The sequence below is a fragment of the Lissotriton helveticus genome, chromosome 12, assembly GCF_964261635.1.
Source record: "Lissotriton helveticus chromosome 12, aLisHel1.1, whole genome shotgun sequence".
NCBI classification, from domain to species: domain Eukaryota; kingdom Metazoa; phylum Chordata; class Amphibia; order Caudata; family Salamandridae; genus Lissotriton; species Lissotriton helveticus.
The window spans coordinates 573,589,201-573,607,375 of record NC_136073.1 but is presented as its reverse complement, the minus strand read 5'-3'; the positions used below and the strand labels follow the sequence as shown (position 1 = coordinate 573,607,375).

The 18,175-nt window shown below is 49.1% G+C and overlaps 1 protein-coding gene across 1 annotated transcript in view; it reads right to left on the bottom strand.

Annotated features, from left to right (window-relative positions):
- The window catches only part of CFAP263 (cilia and flagella associated protein 263), a 133,386-nt gene that overhangs the window by 43,457 nt on the left and 71,754 nt on the right, over positions 1 to 18,175 (bottom strand). Inside the window, exons 7-8 of the mRNA XM_078671213.1 lie at positions 5,769 to 5,876; positions 2,955 to 3,110 (exon numbers count right to left, since the gene is read on the bottom strand). Coding sequence (XP_078527339.1) covers positions 2,955 to 3,110; positions 5,769 to 5,876 — 264 coding nt within the window. The remainder of the gene's footprint in view (positions 1 to 2,954; positions 3,111 to 5,768; positions 5,877 to 18,175) is intronic.

Sequence of the window (18,175 nt, the reverse complement as noted above, 5' to 3'; positions counted from 1 at the left end):
CCATTGCACCAAACCCTCACTTCCCGCCGGCCCATCGAACCCGGGCTTTTGAGAACTGGGTGCAGGGGGCCTGTAGGGTGCTTTGTGACCTGTTTGATGGGGGCTCCTTTAAGTCATTCGACCACTGTTGCGAGGAGTTTCACCTGCAGCCTGCTGCGCGGCTACAATACGTCCAACTGCGACACTGGGCCTCTGGTGATTCTGTGTACTGGGCTGCTACGCGCGCCTTCACCCCCTTCGAGCACTTGGCACGCACCCTAGGGGGCTTGAAACGGTTGGTCTCCCAGATCTACCGCATCCTACAACACCCAACCCTCCTTCAAACTCATCCGTATCAGCATCAATGGCAGAAGGCGGTCGATGCGGATATTACGCCTTCACAATGGGAGGCGGTGTGGAGAGATATCCCTAAAGTGTATCGGAGCATCCCGCAACGAGAAAATGCCTATAAACTTTTAACTCAATGGTATTACACTCCCCTGCGACTCCATAAGATGTTCCCCAATGCTTCGCCGCTGTGCTGGAGGTGTCGGGCTGCGACGGGGGATTTTGTGCACATATGGTGGGCGTGTCCGCTCCTCACCGTCTTCTGGAAGGAGGTACTTAGCCACATCAGGGGGGTGCTGGGATTCCCTTTGCCTGAAGCCATAGGTACGATCCTGTTGGGTATTAGGCCAGCAAATCTTAAGGCCCTAACCCGTGGCGACTGGAGTGTAGCACTACAGATGCTCGGTGCGGCCAAGCAACTCATAGCCTTGTATTGGAGGAAAACTGACGCTCCTCCAATAGCTTCCTGGTTTGTGCGGCTGTGGCACGTCCTGACAATGGAGCTCCTAACGGCGCGACTCCAGATGCGCCCCACCCGCTTCGAAACAGTTTGGAAGCCCCTGGTGCGCTATATGTGTTCTACAGAGCATGCACGATACATGCCCACTAGACTCAGGACCCTACATGTCTTTGAGGATGGCATTGTCCCCACTGACCCTACTAGGTTGCTCCCGTAGGAGACTCCTGTACTAGTTGAGCTCCGGAGGCATGCCCCTGCTACCTAATGCTGCTCCCCGACCGCAGACCTGCCTGCCGCCCCTACTAGCGTCTTCCCCTTCTACTCTCTGTCTCTGCCTTACTTCCTTCTCGCTTTCCGCTTCTCTCGCTCTTCTGTCGAACTCTCATGTTCTTCTGGACCCCTGTTGGGCCCTTAGTAATTATTGGGCTTGTTGCTCTCTTATCTTCTCCCCCTGACCTGTGATTGGGGTTTTCCTAGCGCTGGACACCTTCAACAGCTTTTTCTTAGCCACGCGGCCGGCCCCTCGGGGTTGTAGGCACGGCGCTGTGTTCATTACTCTGACTTAACGAATACTGTTGCGCACTCTTCGCGGCCGGCCTCGGATAAGAGGTTGTGGGCTTAACGCTGTGTATTTGTGCCCCTCCGGGGGCTTTGTTTCAAAATAAAACAGACTTGTAACAAAAAACAGTATCAATGTGGGTATTCCTTTCCATGCGTACATAAATACATTCTGTGATGTACTACCTGTTGATACACATTTATCATTTGCAATCCTATGTCTTTATCTCTTACATCTCCTTAAAAAATTGACATGTTGCCTTTTTTACACTCATGTCTCAAGAGTCTTGCAGTAATGTCTTCCCAAACTAGTCATGCCTCCACATTGTTGAGTTATGTTGCCAAATTCTATTAGTCTTCCCTGTTCTTAAATCTGGAGTGATATTTGTCCCCTCATTTGACCTTGACCCACAAGCACCCTCAAGTCTCTAGGATGCCAGTCAAGTCTCAGCATCAGAAGTCTGCAGGCCCCTGCCTCCATCTCCCTCTATTCTTTCTTCGTTTGCTTCCCTAAAATAGTCTTTACTGGACTCTGCAGAGCAACCTCTGGTTTCTTTTGACCCTGCAGTGAAGCCATGTCTCATCAGTATCCCAGTACTGATTCCAACATCAACGCCTTTTAATCACCCACTTTTCCAAGTCATACTTTTAAGCTCCCGGTGCTACCCATTCCTCAATGAATAACTCCTCAGCCTCCCCTCCCCTGCCTCGGACTTCCCAGCTCCAATATTTGCACTAGCAGCTCTCAAGATTATTACCCCCCCTCCCCCTGACATCATAGACTTCCCCATTCCTACTATTTCAGTGTTTAATGACTGCGTAAGGCAGGTTGGGTTCCTTCAGTATGCAAGTAGAAAATGGCCGATATTAGTGAAATACAAAACAGTCTGTACTAAAGCCTGGAGTATGAACATTTCAAACTGATGGAAATAATCTCTGAAGGATATGGTGAAACATCATTAGCTGTTTATTGTTTTTTGATCATTACTTATTAATCTAACACATGATACATTTGCTTTGGTGCGGTCTCTAAACCTATGTTCTAGTGTTATTTGGCAATGTTTAGGTATAAATAAAATCATTCATTGGGACAACGGCAGAAGAAACCAAGCAAAAACTGAAAGGTTAATTGATGAGACTTGAGACAAATCACATCCATGGAGAAGTTAAAATAAAACCTTTGTATGATAGGGAGGAAATGTGGCCCAACGGCCAGAGCTGATGACTTTGGAACGCGATTCCCGGCCTCCGCACACGCACATCTGGTTCTTATGTAGAGTGCTCTAATGCCCTTGAGCCAGGTTTGTGCAATAGAAAACTGCAAACAACATAAATAGTGTGCCCTTGAACCCCATACAATGGCCAAAGGCACAGTTTCACACAGCTAAATTAATCTTTTCCAGAAATGGGATGGATCGCAGCTTCTCTGAATGAAAACAACCACCATTGTGTGAACACAGCAAAGCTAGTGTTTGAAATTGACAGTCAAGAGACCTGTATTCTGAGCATGCCTTTAGGTTGTTTTCTCCACACATACGGTGTTGCCCTTTACACTCTGGTTTTGTAGTTGTACATAAGAAGGGAAGCGAGGGTGGAAAATCAGTCTTACCTCCGCAATCTCCACCTTTCTCTCCCAAGCCTTGATGCTCTTCTCCAGGTCAGTGTTCTCCATTTTGTCCTGCACATAGTCGAAAACAGGCGGCACCTGATAATCCGACAGCTGACGGCACAATTTCTTGTTCTGGGTCTCTGCTTTGTCTCGCACCTGCAGGAGGCAAATGGAGCAAGACAAGTTCTTTAACGGAGATTTTAGGCAATTCTTCCACTCTCTGTGTATTTTTTCCAAATATGATTCGCGAAGATACAAGCACTTCACGTAGTCCTGTTCTGTAAATTTTGTTTAGAACAGGGGAGAAGGTGGATCAAACCCATTTTAAAACAATGGGGTTTGAGGCAATGAATGCCGTCCGGCCTACCTTATTCTGCAGCTTCTAGATAATGACTGTTTTGCGAGATATATTGCCCTATTTCTGAAGTGTACCATCAAACATAGGAAGCACATATGATTTTTTTCCCACTTAAACGTCTGCTGTTATGTCTCAGATTTTAATTATTTTTAGAATTTTAAAATGCTGCTAAAGTTTAAAAAAAAGATGAACTGTATAATAATGTGAAATGTGATTTGTAAAATTTTGCTTTTATGTTTTTTCCGTGTTTTAAAATGAAAACCGAATAAAGCACATTTTTGATTTGATTTGATTACAAGCACTTAAGAAACCTAGAGATCTCTCAAAAGAGAGCACAGGAGCTGGAAGTAGCTCCTGGGTGCCTGCATAGTTGATATTATGATGATCCAACTGGACTGAACAGGGCCTGTCTTAGCTCTAAAGACATGGCTTGTATCACTGAGGGGCTTCTGCAGGTCACGCGCCCAACACCTCAAGGCCTGACTCAGAAATGGCTACACAACCCCAGAGCCCAGAAACTAGGCCAACAAGCTCCAGACGCAAAAACCTCCCATCCTGGAAATGGGAGAAAGTGATTAACCGCCCTGTTTTTGTTAAGGGCTCTCTCTGGAATTGCTGTTTGAACAATGAGACACAAAGTGTGACTTTAACAGACCACATCAACACGAATTTCATTAAAACATGGTTTAAAATTAATATACTTGTATAATTGATTATTTGGCTCCATCGTTAGCTCACAAGAGAAATGTACCCAGAATTGGAGTGTAAAAATCAAGTTCCAGCATTCCTCAAAAATAATGCAATACAACACATGATAAGCCACAAAGAAAAGTGACCATGATTCTTTATCCGGTGTAGTCCAGCAATTCTACTGATGTTTCTGGAACTTTCCATTTCATTATACTCCATACTGTGTTGTACTTCCGTGTATACTATTGGGTAAAAGTACAGCTGCAACAATGCTCAAGTATGGCCCAGGAGCCTAAAGCAGTAAAATCTCTTATTGGTGTGCTTATAAAAAAAAACTAATTCCACTGCTGAAGTGGTAGCTGTTTTAAAAGATAGAAATAATTCTTATAGTCTCATCATTATCAAATAGTTTTGAGGACTGACTGGTGCTTCTTTAAACGTTGCTCCACTTTCGTGAAGTGCCAATCGCTAGAGGGGCTTCTGCCTCGAGCTGCTCGCCTCTGAAGAACACAGCAGATGATTACTTCTGACTTACTGATAACAGAGAGGGAGAGCAGGCCTGGCACAGAACTGCCACACCCAGGGGCTAATTCGCAGTCAGGAAACACACATGTTTATCACTACTAACCTTTAGTACTATTAGCCCATCAAAAAACGGTTAAACTCTCAGAGTCGGTGTAGAATGCAGAAATCAATAAGTGGTACCAATAACAATTAAAATTAAAATAACAACGAAAAACAAACAGTATAACTATATTTAACCAAAACGATTTGTCAAGAAGTTCCAAAAAGTTCAAGGTATACGTTCAGTTGTATTGCTCTGTTCTCTGGATGATAAGGGCTATATATTACCTGCAGAGAAGCATAATGAAGGGAGGGCAATTGACGAGTATTAATTCTGAGCAGCATGTGGCTAATAACACATTAAAGTTCGTTTGGTATTCCCTCTCCCAGCCTCATCCTACACATGCAGACACTCAAACCCGCCTCATTTTTTTTTTTTGAATTGTCAATACTCTGCACTTTCACTCATCTCTAGACCAGTAGTTAATGCCCTTATTCTACACATTCGGATAGATTAAGCTGTGTTTGTTTCACAGTGCTAAAAATCACTCATATAAGAACTGCAATGTAGGGGTTTGACTGGAGGCGTGGGTCTGCCAGAATGCTTCTAATTGCTGGGAAAAGTTATTTCCCCTCGCTGTCTCACCAGCCGTAAATGACATGCAAAGGGTTATATGGGAGTATCCTCCTAGCTTTCATTTGTAGACAATCAGTGCTTAATTTGTGCCAGTGGCTGCAGTTGATGGGCATCGTCTCTCATTTTTGGACACCCAGACTTGCCCTTCTACTAATGTTAGTTCTGTTTGGTTACACTAAAGAGGAGTATGGGTGAAGGACCATGTATAATGGTGCTCAGGTCAAGGGGTGGAGCTAAATACATATAAACACTTAAAGGGCAAACAAAGGAGACTGTATTGTAGGAGATGGACTCACCCTACCATACTAAAGGACAGTAATGGGGAACAGTGGGGCACAGTTTAATCAATATACCTGGTAAGTAATCAATAGGTTACATCACTTGCTCCACCATTCTCTACCCTAACCAAACAGACTCTCCTATAAACAAGTCAACCCGTTAAAACGCTGCTTTGATGTAAAGCTACTTCACACTTTTGATAACAATCTTTGCCTCTGCCTGTTACCATGCACAGTTTGTCATACTTTGGTGCAGCTCTTAGGTTGTTCTTACTACTTTCACTTACCTCTTCTACCTGTTGGGTCTCTATTTCAATTTTCCGGAGCATATCATGTCTTTGAGCGATCTCTCTGTCCAACATGTTAGATTCATCTGTCGCGCACTGAAGTTTTTTCTGAAAGACAATATAATTTGAAGAGTCAAGAAGGAAGGTGCCAAGATGAGTGATTTGCATACACTGGAAACCACTTTAACAAACTTCCACTTTAAAGCTGGTAGATAAGAACCTGGGTTACAGAAACGCTGCTGAAAGTCTAAGAGCATTTTCATGCCGGATTGGGCCTTGCCTCTTGCGTGGGTGACCATTCCTCTCTAATTTTCCAAAGAGTACCTGGAGTCAGTCTCCTTTCAGACCTCTCTCTCAGATGACTGTGTGTGTAGTAGGGTGTGGGGAGGGAGTGGCCTCTCCTTTTAATCCTTTCTCTCAGAAAGTACCCCATTAGTAAAACACAAAAAAACAAAAACAAAGTACTGAAGCCAGTACTAAACTATGGAATGTGTTTTCTTAGATGGAGTAAATGCCACTATGGAAATACATGAATACTCACCATAGCACAGTGAGAACGAGAACTATACAGATGTATCCTGGGACTTGTACGTTTTGGCTTCAAGGTCACATGGTGAAGTAGAGTTAAAGCCTCTGTGTGAGGACATTGTGGAATTTCAACTCTGTGATTAAGGCGTGACTGACGAAACGCGTCAGAGGAAAGGAAAGATTTTTTCATTCTGCTGCCACTCTTCACTTGAAAAATAAACAATGTGGTGACACCGTGAATTGCTTGCAGCACTGTGTTTTTGTGTTTTACTAATGGGGTGCTTCGTCCCCATCAGCTGAGGCCGACTTGTGTGGTGTGTGTATATCTATCTATCTATCTATCTATAGATATATATATATTTGTCCAAGATACTCCTTTTAGTACTCTCAATCTTTGAAGGAGTGGCGCAAAACCGGCGGAGAGAACCGGTAAACAATATCCTTAAGAAACGAAATCCCATTCGCGCTCTCAGATCACTACTGACACAGGAAACTTCAAGAGTTTGTTCAGCAAAGTTGGGGGTTTATTCCAGTCATAAACCTGCCGTGACGCGTTTTGCCAACGGAGTGGCTTGTTCACACAGCGTTAACGAACAAAGCCAAGTCAATACATACATTTCCATAGGTAATCAACATGGTGAAAGGACTTCAAGTTACACATCAAAGTATTGGCATCTATACTGTGAGCGCCATTTTGTAAAGTGAGTAGTCACATAATACATTGCCACTCCCTCTGTGTGTCCCACATGTTACGAGCATTTATACTTTACACGTTATTTGCATAGACAGTTCCTGCAAAGAGTTGTGTATTACCAATAAAGCGCGCCTTCAGAATCTATCGGGCTGCATTATGGACGTGTCTAATCCCTCATCCGGTAGGGCTGCGTATGATATCTATATACGCAGGGGATTGTGGTATTTGTGGTCAACTATGTTGGTTAGTTACCATCTACGCATGCTCTGACATAATTATGAGACATTGGCATACCAAGAGTACCACATTATTTGAAAAAGTGTAGTCTGCCTGGGTTTCGATTATGGAATTATATCCAACATAGAGGCAGACAAATACACTATGTAGAACATTACTGGGACCCACATATACACATCTCGAAATTATGTCAGAGCTTGTTTACCATGTTGATTACCTATGAAAATGTATGTATTGACTTGGCTTTGTTTGTTAACGCTGTGTGAACAAGCCACTTCGGTGGCGAAACGCATCCCGATGGGTTTATGACTGTAATACACCCCCAACTTTGCTGAACAAACTCTTGAAGTTTCCTGTGTCAGTAGTGATCCGAGAGCGCGAATGGGATTTTGTTTCTTAAGGATATATGTATATATATATATATATATATATATATATATATTCACCAATGACTAGTCCGTGGGTGCCATTGTCGAGGGTGGACTGTCCCTCGCATGTATGTATCACCAAATAGAATCGAAATTCACTGCACTCCAAGAGAATAAATTGCCTCAATATAGATTTATTTGCATGAGTGCAAATTTCATGACATCCACCACCAACGCACCACCAACGCGTTTCAACCAAGCGGGTCTTGCTCATAGTATCGTGAGTCCATTATCTCTTTCTCTATTTATATTGGTTCCCAGTGTAGCCCATTATGAGGCATTCTGGGACACTTAGTTTATTTTACAGCGATTAAAGAAATTACAACCGTATTTTTGTGGTCCGTTACTTTTTGTTATAATTTTTGGTTACATAGTTTATTCAGTTCAGTTCTCTAATCTGGAATATTGCCTTTTATTTCAGTCATGTTTTTTTCCATCGTTTTACATGAGGACAAACTCAGTCGCTTGGGAGCATTCAGTTCAGTGCCCATTGGGATTTCATACTATTTCAAAGAGCTAAGTGCTGATATCGAGTTTCTATACTTCCCTGTGTGGTTTGGTTCAAATATTGACAGCTTAGTGCCTCATACCCATGTCCTTAGATCTTCTTATATTTACGTTCTTTACATTGATATTGAAGAGTATTCTGCTTAGTATATTACTCAGTTTAGAGCTTAGTGCTCCTTTTCCCTTTTCTTATCTCATTTTGATTATAGCTGTTGCTTTTCGTCACTTAGTACGATTATTATTTTTCAAGCTCAGTGCTCGTGTGTAGCTTGCGATCTATGGTGTTCTGGTTATTCTGCGGCTTATGCTTTTGCACACCTTCCTTGTCCGGCAAGCAGTGGCGGTTGGTGGAATTTGAAAGTAGTGAGGCGTAAAACAAATTAACAAATTTAATTAATGGATTTTGGTACGTTAATAAAACTGGTGCATTATCCATCCCAAAATCTGTAATAAATTTACATAATCGCAATTCTTATTGGAAAGGCTCATGTAATAAATTGACTTTCTCAACAGCTCACATGTAATGCTTTAAATAAAGCTAAAATATTGCAGTGTAGAGCAAAACGGTTAAATTAACGGCAGTGTTAATTCTGCTGCCTTAGTACCCCTTCAGACCCAGCAAGCTCCCCCAGGTTGCTTCATTTAATGTATAGGGAGCAACAACCAATTCTGATTAAACAACGGATGTCGTCCACTTCACAGACAGCTCACTGTATTGTCAAAAATGCACCCACATATCTTTGATGCACAGATACTGCTTGCTACTGTAGGCAGATTGCGGGAGGCCCGCGGTCCCTGCAGGGGACCCCATAGGAGGGCAAACCCCGTAGTAGTGCGCAGGGAACCGCGGGCCCGCCTTGGGGAGGGTGGGTGGGCGGGGCAGGACATCAGGCCACCCCCCTTTCCTTGCTGACTATACGGGCGCACTTCCTCCTTGGCGCCCTCTTTGCCGCCGCTCCTTGTCCCCGTCGGTCGCTCCCGGCTGCCCGCGCCAGCCCGGTCTCAGGCCCCGAGCCCCCTCCGCTCCCTCACTTCCCCCCACGACGCCGGGCGCGAGGCCCGCAAATTCACTCTAACATCGAGGTAAGGGATCATTCAAGGCCTCCCCCCCGAGCCCCGTCCTCGGTAATAGCCGAGTCGACAGGGCTGCGTGGTTTACCACGGGGGAGCCCATGGTCCGATTTTGCGTGGCAGGTGCTCGCGTCGTTCAGCACGGCGGCCGAAGGCCGACGTTGTTGATTAGCGCGGATGCGAGGTTGTGAGCGAGGCGGGAGAATGCGAGGCTGCTGTACGGGAGTTATCGTACCGCGGTGTATTAGCTGTGGCGGGATTATTACAATTGTGAGGTGATTACTGTGGGTCCGCCGCCACTGGTCCCAGCTGCACATTGTTTAGTGGTTTAAATTGCCCCAGAATAAAGGGCTTGCCTGGAACCTTCGGCAGGCAATCACCCCTGCACGCGGCCGCGGGCTCCCTTTTGTCGGATTGCAATGCCCGGCGGTCAGCGGAGCATGTTCGAGCACAGTTTACACAAGAAAGAATTAAAGAGGCGTGTGTACTCAACCAGAATCAGGCTTCCCCCGCTCGCTGTTCGGTTTTACTTTTAAGTGTCTCCGATGCAGCCGGTCTGGTGTGCAATGCTGTCTGTCCGGCTCCGCTCGCAGTGCTGTGGCTGTTCTCCGGCGGTGTTTGGAAATGAGAGAAACAGCGGCTCGGCTGGCTAACTCCTCAAGTCAGTGTTTCTGTCGGAAAAAAGAAAGGGGGAAGTCAGCGGAAAACGGATACGCTTTTTTCGCATTACCACGAGATCCGTTTCATTCGTAAATTGCATGGAACGTTAGGACCGTTTAATTGTTTAATTGCGCCATAACGTTAGGACCGTTTATTTGTTTAATTGCGCAACTTCTGCAGGCGATCACCCCCCGCACGCGGCCGCTCTTGCATTACCTCGAGGTACGTGTCATTGTGCTTGCAAGCGGCCGCCTTTAACCCTGTAGCCCTGCCGACCCGTTTTCATCCGGGGTGAGTTTCATGCAAGCGGCCGCCATTAACACCCCGATGTCTGGCTTTATGCGTGAATAGCATGTTTAATTGCGCAACTTCTGCAGGCGATCACCCCCCGCACGCGGCCGCTCTTGCATTACCTCGAGGTACGTGTCATTGTGCTTGCAAGCGGCCGCCTTTAACCCTGTAGCCCTGCCGACCCGTTTTCATCCGGGGTGAGTTTCATGCAAGCGGCCGCCATTAACACCCCGATGTCTGGCTTTATGCGTGAATAGCATGGTACGTAGGCCCGAGCCCTTGGCAAGGATTGTTAAGAATGGCAGGCGATCACCCGCACGCGGCCGCCCTTGCACGCGGCCGCCATTAATTAAAAGCCTTCTACGAATTGTGCAAACATTAGATTGAAGCAGACTTTAACTCGAGTACCGGGCTCTCCCCTACGTTGTGGATGAGCCTCGCTTCGCTTGAATGAAAGCTGATTGGCTCTCTCCCATTAATGTATTGCAGCTGTGCACGGGTGCCGCTCAAGGCACAAGCGCTGGACTTGGCCGAGTGGTCTAAGGCGTTGCGTTCGGGGCATGGTTTACTTGAAGGCGTGGGTTCAGATCCCACTTTGTGGCCGGTCGCATTTGTGTTGCGAGTTCTAAGTGGCGGAGGGTCGTCGGGGGAAGGGGGGCCATATGCTACGCCGCGTGGGGCCCGCCACCAAAATTACCGCGTGGGGCCCGCCTCTGTCACCAAAATCAGATTGGTGTTGGTGAGGCGAATGTACAATAACGGAAAGGTTCCCCCGCTGCAACAGTACAGGGCAGAACTGCAGTGGGATCATGCGGGCCTCACGTTGCTCGCCGTATGTGCTCCGCCGCCGTCATCAAGTGCAATGATGGCCGATCGCCATTGTTTGTGGGAGTTATCTGCGGCCTGGGTCGTGGTGATGCGCGCGATGGAGGGGTTATCTGCCGTGCCATCAACGAAATATGGTGGTGGTGATGCGCGCGTCGAGAAGGGTAGAGTGGCCTCGATGAATTACCCGCCACTGGCTGCATATACAATGGCCTTGCAAACGGCCGCCAAATTGCCTGATTTTACCGTCTGGGTCTCGCCGCCATTAAGCCATCAACATAAATATGGTGGGGGTGATGCGCGCGACGAGAAGGGTAGAGTGGCCTCGATGAATTACCCGCCACTGGCTGCAAATACAATGGTCTTGCAAACGGCCGCCAAATTGGCTGATTTTACCGTCTGGGTCTCGCCGCCGCCATCAAGCCATCAACATAAATATGGCGGGGGTGATGCGCGCGACGAGAAGGGTACAGTGGCCTCGATGAATTACCCGCCACTGGCTGCAAATACAATGGGTCGCAAACCGCCGCCAAATTTGTCAACTTGATCAACGGGGGCGATTTACATATGCGCTGATCTCCGCGTGGGGTCCGCCGGCCGCATTTGAAGGGCCAGCAGCGTCGGGGAGTCACGGGCGGTGAGGCAACCCCCCCCCCTTTGTTAGCAGCGTGGTCGGGGCAAACAGCGGCGCTGCGGTGCGCCTGGCCAAGCGGGGGTTGTGTGCATGGGCTGGTGCAGCTCCTGCCGCTGCTGCTCCTCGCTGATGTTGCCTCAGTCTCTGCTCCCACTCAGGAGGAGGGGCGGGGTGTCTCGGCGCTTCGCAAATGGCACCCTCGGTGTGCCGGCGCTTAGCAAATGGCACCCTCGGTGTGCCGGGGGAAAGGCAGAAAAAGTAAAGCCAAACGTTGGTGAGGTCCGTATCCTGACTCTCACTGCTGGGACAGCTCTGGCTACTGCTGCTCCTCGCTGGGGTTGCCGCAGTCTCTGCTCCCACTCAGGGGGAGGGGCGGGGCGTCTCGGCACGTCGCAAACGGCACCCTCGGTGTGCCGGGGGCGCGGGGGTCAGATGGGCAGCTGTGTGCGTCTCTGTGGATTCGCGGTGGCCAGCAAATCAGCGTGGGGCTGGAGATGGGACCGCGCTGGTCTGACTGTGGTCATCTGGTCAGGGGCGCCATCTGGTCAAAGGGTTCTCCCTGGACTGCTTCTACCTTCACTCCGCCACCCCCTAGTTCTCCCTGGACTGCTTCTACCTCCACTCCACGAATTTGGTTACCGCTTCCAATTGCGGCAGGGCCAATTCACTTTCATCCTCCTGAGGTCGATAAACTGACAACGATTCCGTGGTAACTATACACATGCAGCTGTTTAACATCAACACGCCGCAAGCAGTGGGCGTGCAATTTGCTTTGCACATGCCTGCTACTGGAGGGTGTGTCCGTTAGAGGTAGAGGAGCAGGACAAGGGTGGGGGAGGGCAAGGTTGGGGACCGCAGGCAGCGGCTGCTTACACCCTGACAGCACGGTGCCCGCATTCCCTGGCATCCAGGCCGTAGCCCTTCCTCGTGGGCTCGGCGACCCCCCCCCCCCAACACGCCTGTGCGGCAGGCTAAGGATCCATGTTTACTTGAAGACGTGGAAGAGCGCTGAGCTGGCTGGGCCACCAACGCGCATTTAAAGTTAAGGCCCCCCTTTGGTGCCACCCCCGGTCCTGGCTGCGACTGTACCGGGGGACCGAGCCTCCTTCCCCATTTAGCCTCGGATTAGTTCAGGTCGTGGCACCCTTCGTGGTCACGAGGGGGCGAGAAGTTTCGGGAGCTGTTATTAGCCTGGCAAAGATCAACTTAGGTTGCGCATCAAGAGGACACGTGAATAAGAGGGGGATTTACATGATAAAATTTAGGTTGCAACATAGACAGTGAATCAACTTTTAACGCTTACAGTGGAAGTGGCAAAGGTTCAACATGCGACCAAAACCCCGGAGTTTCACTTTTAGAGGCGTCAATTGCAGGGCCCGTTTGAACTCACACGAGAAAGGGATTGAGAAAGGAGATTAATTTCTATTGGCGTAATTTTCAGCCTCTGTGGCGCCGTCCTTGCGGCGTCGGTTACTAACTGAAAGGTTGGGAGTTCGAGCGCAGCCAACGCCAGTTGGTAAACTCAGGCTCAAAATGTCGGTGTATGAGTGAGCGAGACTGGGTGGTTTCTCAGTACCCAATGGGAATGTGTTGTTGGTCCTCATGATTGGCGAAATTGCTTTTTAAGAAGTTTGTAGCATACATACATTACTTCATCTGGCCTTACATATTCATGGGCAACTACTGCCACTGCAAGCCATGCACGGAAATTACAGTGCTTATGGCGACATGATGCGTACATTTTCACAGAACTCAAGTGGGCATATAGTTGTAATTGAGTGTTCCTCTTTAAGCCGGAAAAGTTTGCCATTCAACACACGTTCGTCCTGGGAAGCACCCCTCGACTTCTTCTGGGCTGCAAGATGTACAATATTACATAATGTATCAAGGGATCGGCTGGTGCGGCCATTCATGTTGGCAGAGGGAGACGTTATGGAACGAGCTCCTCAAAACAGATACTTTTAATTAGGCCCGTAGGCCCGTCAGAGTAGGAATCCACCCTGGACTTTGCTAGCTATAAAGATTGTATGTAACTATAACTGCACATCCCGCCCATAGACAAGATGGGATCTCATTACAGATTGGAATGAACGCATAATGTATCTCTGCAGTTTCCGCGTGTCCTCGGAGGACCCACAGCGGAACTTGAGCGGTGTTTTGATTCTCGCGGTGGACGAGGTCCGCTGCTGGAATTGCATGCACCCAATCGGAAACCCCCCTGGGTGGGACGCACGGGCTTCAAGAAAAGCAATGACCTTGAAGCCGTTTAGGCGTTAGGTCTCCATAGGAGGTCTACAGTGGCAAATAAGAATGCGGTAATGCACTTTCGGGCCGTTAGGCCAATTTTCAAATATCATAACGTCGAGCGGGCGGGGGAAGAGTACCGAGTACGGTGCGGGTGCCTTTGGGTTTTAATGCACATCTTGTTAGTTAAAGTAATATTGGCGCTTCACAACTGACGGTGGCACACTTTCAATATATGAAAATGTGTCCAAATTTCCCCGAACAGCAGTGATGCGGCTGCTCCAGGCTGTTCCCCAGTCGCGACGCCATAGTTACTGCATGAGATAGCGCGTGGACTTGAGATGGGATTGGGGCTGGCGCAAGGTGCGCCCTCTACTCTCGCTCAAGGGCTTGCACATGGAAGTCCTTGCACTGCTGCGAACAGCAAACTATCCTTATAGCCGCGTCTCCCTCGCGTCTTCCTCTGTCATCTGTCTTAGCACGAACAGGAAGCAGGAAGCACCTGGTACCGCATCGCCACTCGCAATGCTACAATACCTTTGTGCTTATTCGGGGCTCGAACACGCAGTAGGAGCCGGGTGGGTTCTCCACCCCGTGGAGGGGCGATTGACCTCTCCTCATCTCATCTGTGAGCTGCCCTGCCCCGCCTGCCTGCCAAGCTGCAGCAGCAGGTGATGTCATGGGGTTATTGTCAGTGACTGCCAGCCATGGGGGGAGCGCTCCCATGCCTTTGCGGAGACGCCGCCGCAGGCCGGAGATGTGTACTCCTCTGCACCTCGAGGAGTTAGACTCCACCACCGACATTGAGGGGTATATCTTTGGGACTCAAACTGGGTCGTGGATCCCCCCCACAACCTACATTTCTTCCCTGGTCCTCGTATTAGACTTAGGGCTGCCGTGTCAGCACACGTGTGCATTGCCTAATGTTATTCCTATTGTATTAAGTAATTGAACACTTCAGAACTTCCCTTCCTGTCGCACGTTACTTTGCCTCGGATGCAGTCAGTAAGTTACATTACATAATGACCATCTTCGGCTCCCAGGTAGGCAGTATCACCGTACAGTTGGAATCCCTGCAGCACCTGCCGGTACCTTCATCATAGCGATGCTGATGAACTGAGTTCATCGGGCCGTTTAACAGTTGCATCTGTTAGTTGTAGTGCTGTGCAGTGGTAAATTGTTTATAAGCAATTTATTTTAGAATAAGTGATCACCCCTTTATGCGGTGTATACTTCTACACTTGCTTTAGCTAAGTTATATATAATGGTGTTTCCGCTTTCGGTCATATGTTGTGAGGCATTATAATGGGCATCAGCAGCCGGCATGGTATATAAGTTTTTCCGTCCATGCAAGGGTCCACGTATACTGACTCTATTCATGAGCGTCGAGGAGACATGCTTGACTCTTTCGCTGCCAAACGGTTAACAACAGTGAACTTGGGTGAATGAAGGCACTCCCAACGTTATGTCTGGGAATGTAAAGATCTCCGGGTACCGGGCCGAATGGCAGGGATCCTGGTAGTGTCCGTTACCAAGAGCGACACAGTATTAACAGCCTAACAGATCCGCGGTAGTCATGCCAGATTTTGCGGGCACACCTCATGGGCCCTGATCTGCAAACAATATAGACCAGAAAACAGCTATATGATCTGGGGTAAACTTCCGTTAAAGCGAAAGCGACGTAAAAGACACAACAGATTCAGTTTCCTCCAGTAACTCGCACAGGAAGGTCCTATCACTGGGCGCGCTGAGGGATAACAGATTCATTATAAAATTACCCAGAATGCTATTGGCAGGACTCGGTCCGGGTCAATACAACAGAAAGCACATCCCCCGGTTCACATAGAACCACCCCAGCACCCAGACAGCTGCCATGCGATAATTGAGGCGAAGTCCTTGATATCCAATCAACAAGGCTCTCAGCACGGATGGTTTCCGCAGCAGAGGTGAGATGATACAGCGAGGCCCCATGCAACTTGGAGAGTTTTAGGCTTGACATGGGTGTCAGCAATTTAGAAGGCCGTTTTTCAACTTGGAGAGTTTTAGTCTTGACATGGGTGTCAGCAATTTAGAAGGCCGTTTTCATGCTTCTAGGGCTTTGGGTTAGGAAACACACCAAGGCCAGTTAGAACTGGACAGGCGGGGTGCCCCACCCCCGCCCCAATGCCCTGGTCTTAGTTTCAGCCCCTTTCAAATTTAAGTTGAGGCATGCCGGTGACAGAGGGTAGACCGCTGCCGCGCACCGGTCTCTGCGCTCTGAGCAGCGAACTGGGACCACGTGCCTCTGATGGTCGGAAATGACTCCTGGCCCCATATGGAAAGGGGCGAGCTACCAGGAACACGGGAGGTTGTCCGCATGCGCGTACACGCATCCATGCGCAACGGGAAGCACAAGAAACGTCCGGATGCGGATCAAAAGCTAACTAAAGTCCAAAGTGGGGATGGCGACTTTCCCCTTAGACTTGGGGGAAGTGCCAGAAAGAGCCGGATGCAGATAGAGAGGGAACTAGAGGCTAGGTAGTGGGGGCTCTGGGCGCAGCGGGTGCCACGCCCAGGGCTGTGGAAAAGGAGGCGACCCCCATACAGGACAGGCGCAGGAACAGGACCTGAAGCCACAGTGCGAGAGGCACCATACTGAGTCATACATAGCCAAGGGGCCCTTCTTGGGGACTTGGTTCAACGGCACCCCGTTAGTCCTTAGGGCGGTTGTAACCTGAGCAACCGGGGGTTTGCTAATAACGCCCCTCCTAGCTGGGCAAGGTGTGAGTTGACTCTCCCTTGTTCAGAGGTGGGCGGGGCAGGTGGACGAGAGGTCCACCGGGGGGAGGCTTGCCTCCCCGGTCGACACGTGGCCAGGGCCACTAGTGTCTGCTTCATTGGCTCTACTTCAGGCGCCCTGCAACAAGGGGTTGCGGGGTGGAGGGGTCGCCTGTCAGTTAACCCGCTCTGTTATTTGTATCACAAATAAACCTGCAACTTTTTATTCCCAAACATACTTGTCTGTGTATTATTTGGGTGGAGGGTTGTGGGGCAAGGGTACCGATGCAACTACTATGCGGGAGGCCCGCGGTCCCTGCAGGGGACCCCATAGGAGGGCAAACCCCGTAGTAGTGCGCAGGGAACCGCGGGCCCGCCTTGGGGAGGGTGGGTGGGCGGGGCAGGACATCAGGCCACCCCCCTTTCCTTGCTGACTATACGGGCGCACTTCCTCCTTGGCGCCCTCTTTGCCGCCGCTCCTTGTCCCCGTCGGTCGCTCCCGGCTGCCCGCGCCAGCCCGGTCTCAGGCCCCGAGCCCCCTCCGCTCCCTCACTTCCCCCCACGACGCCGGGCGCGAGGCCCGCAAATTCACTCCCCTCCCTACCGCTCACCCGATGGAAGGGGGGAAGTGGGGAGGGGGGAATAGTAATGATGTCTTTGTCTTCCAGGTTGCAGGAGGAGTTACAAGGCGACCCCCATACAGGACAGGCGCAGGAACAGGACCTGAAGCCACAGTGCGAGAGGCACCATACTGAGTCATACATAGCCAAGGGGCCCTTCTTGGGGACTTGGTTCAACGGCACCCCGTTAGTCCTTAGGGCGGTTGTAACCTGAGCAACCGGGGGTTTGCTAATAACGCCCCTCCTAGCTGGGCAAGGTGTGAGTTGACTCTCCCTTGTTCAGAGGTGGGCGGGGCAGGTGGACGAGAGGTCCACCGGGGGGAGGCTTGCCTCCCCGGTCGACACGTGGCCAGGGCCACTAGTGTCTGCTTCATTGGCTCTACTTCAGGCGCCCTGCAACAAGGGGTTGCGGGGTGGAGGGGTCGCCTGTCAGTTAACCCGCTCTGTTATTTGTATCACAAATAAACCTGCAACTTTTTATTCCCAAACATACTTGTCTGTGTATTATTTGGGTGGAGGGTTGTGGGGCAAGGGTACCGATGCAACTACTACGAGCTCGCACTGGTGCAAAATCAAACCTCTCTTTGCAAGCAGGCATCTTTCATTACAGTGCACAGATATTGCGAACAAGGCTGGGACTCTGTGGTCAGCTATCTAGCGTAATCATTTTATGGAGTAAAATTACCAGAATTCTCTGAATCAATGAATGCCTTGTTTCCACTCCCACGATTTCATTGAACAAATCAGTGCATTCTGGGAGTTGTACTTTACTTTCAGTTCGATTACATGCTAGACACACCTGAAGCAATGATTTACAAACTCAAATTCCAGGACAGGAAAAGCTGTGTTCCAGTGATGTGGCAGGTACTGTATTTTTTAACTCTATAGGGAAACATACATTATCATGTTAG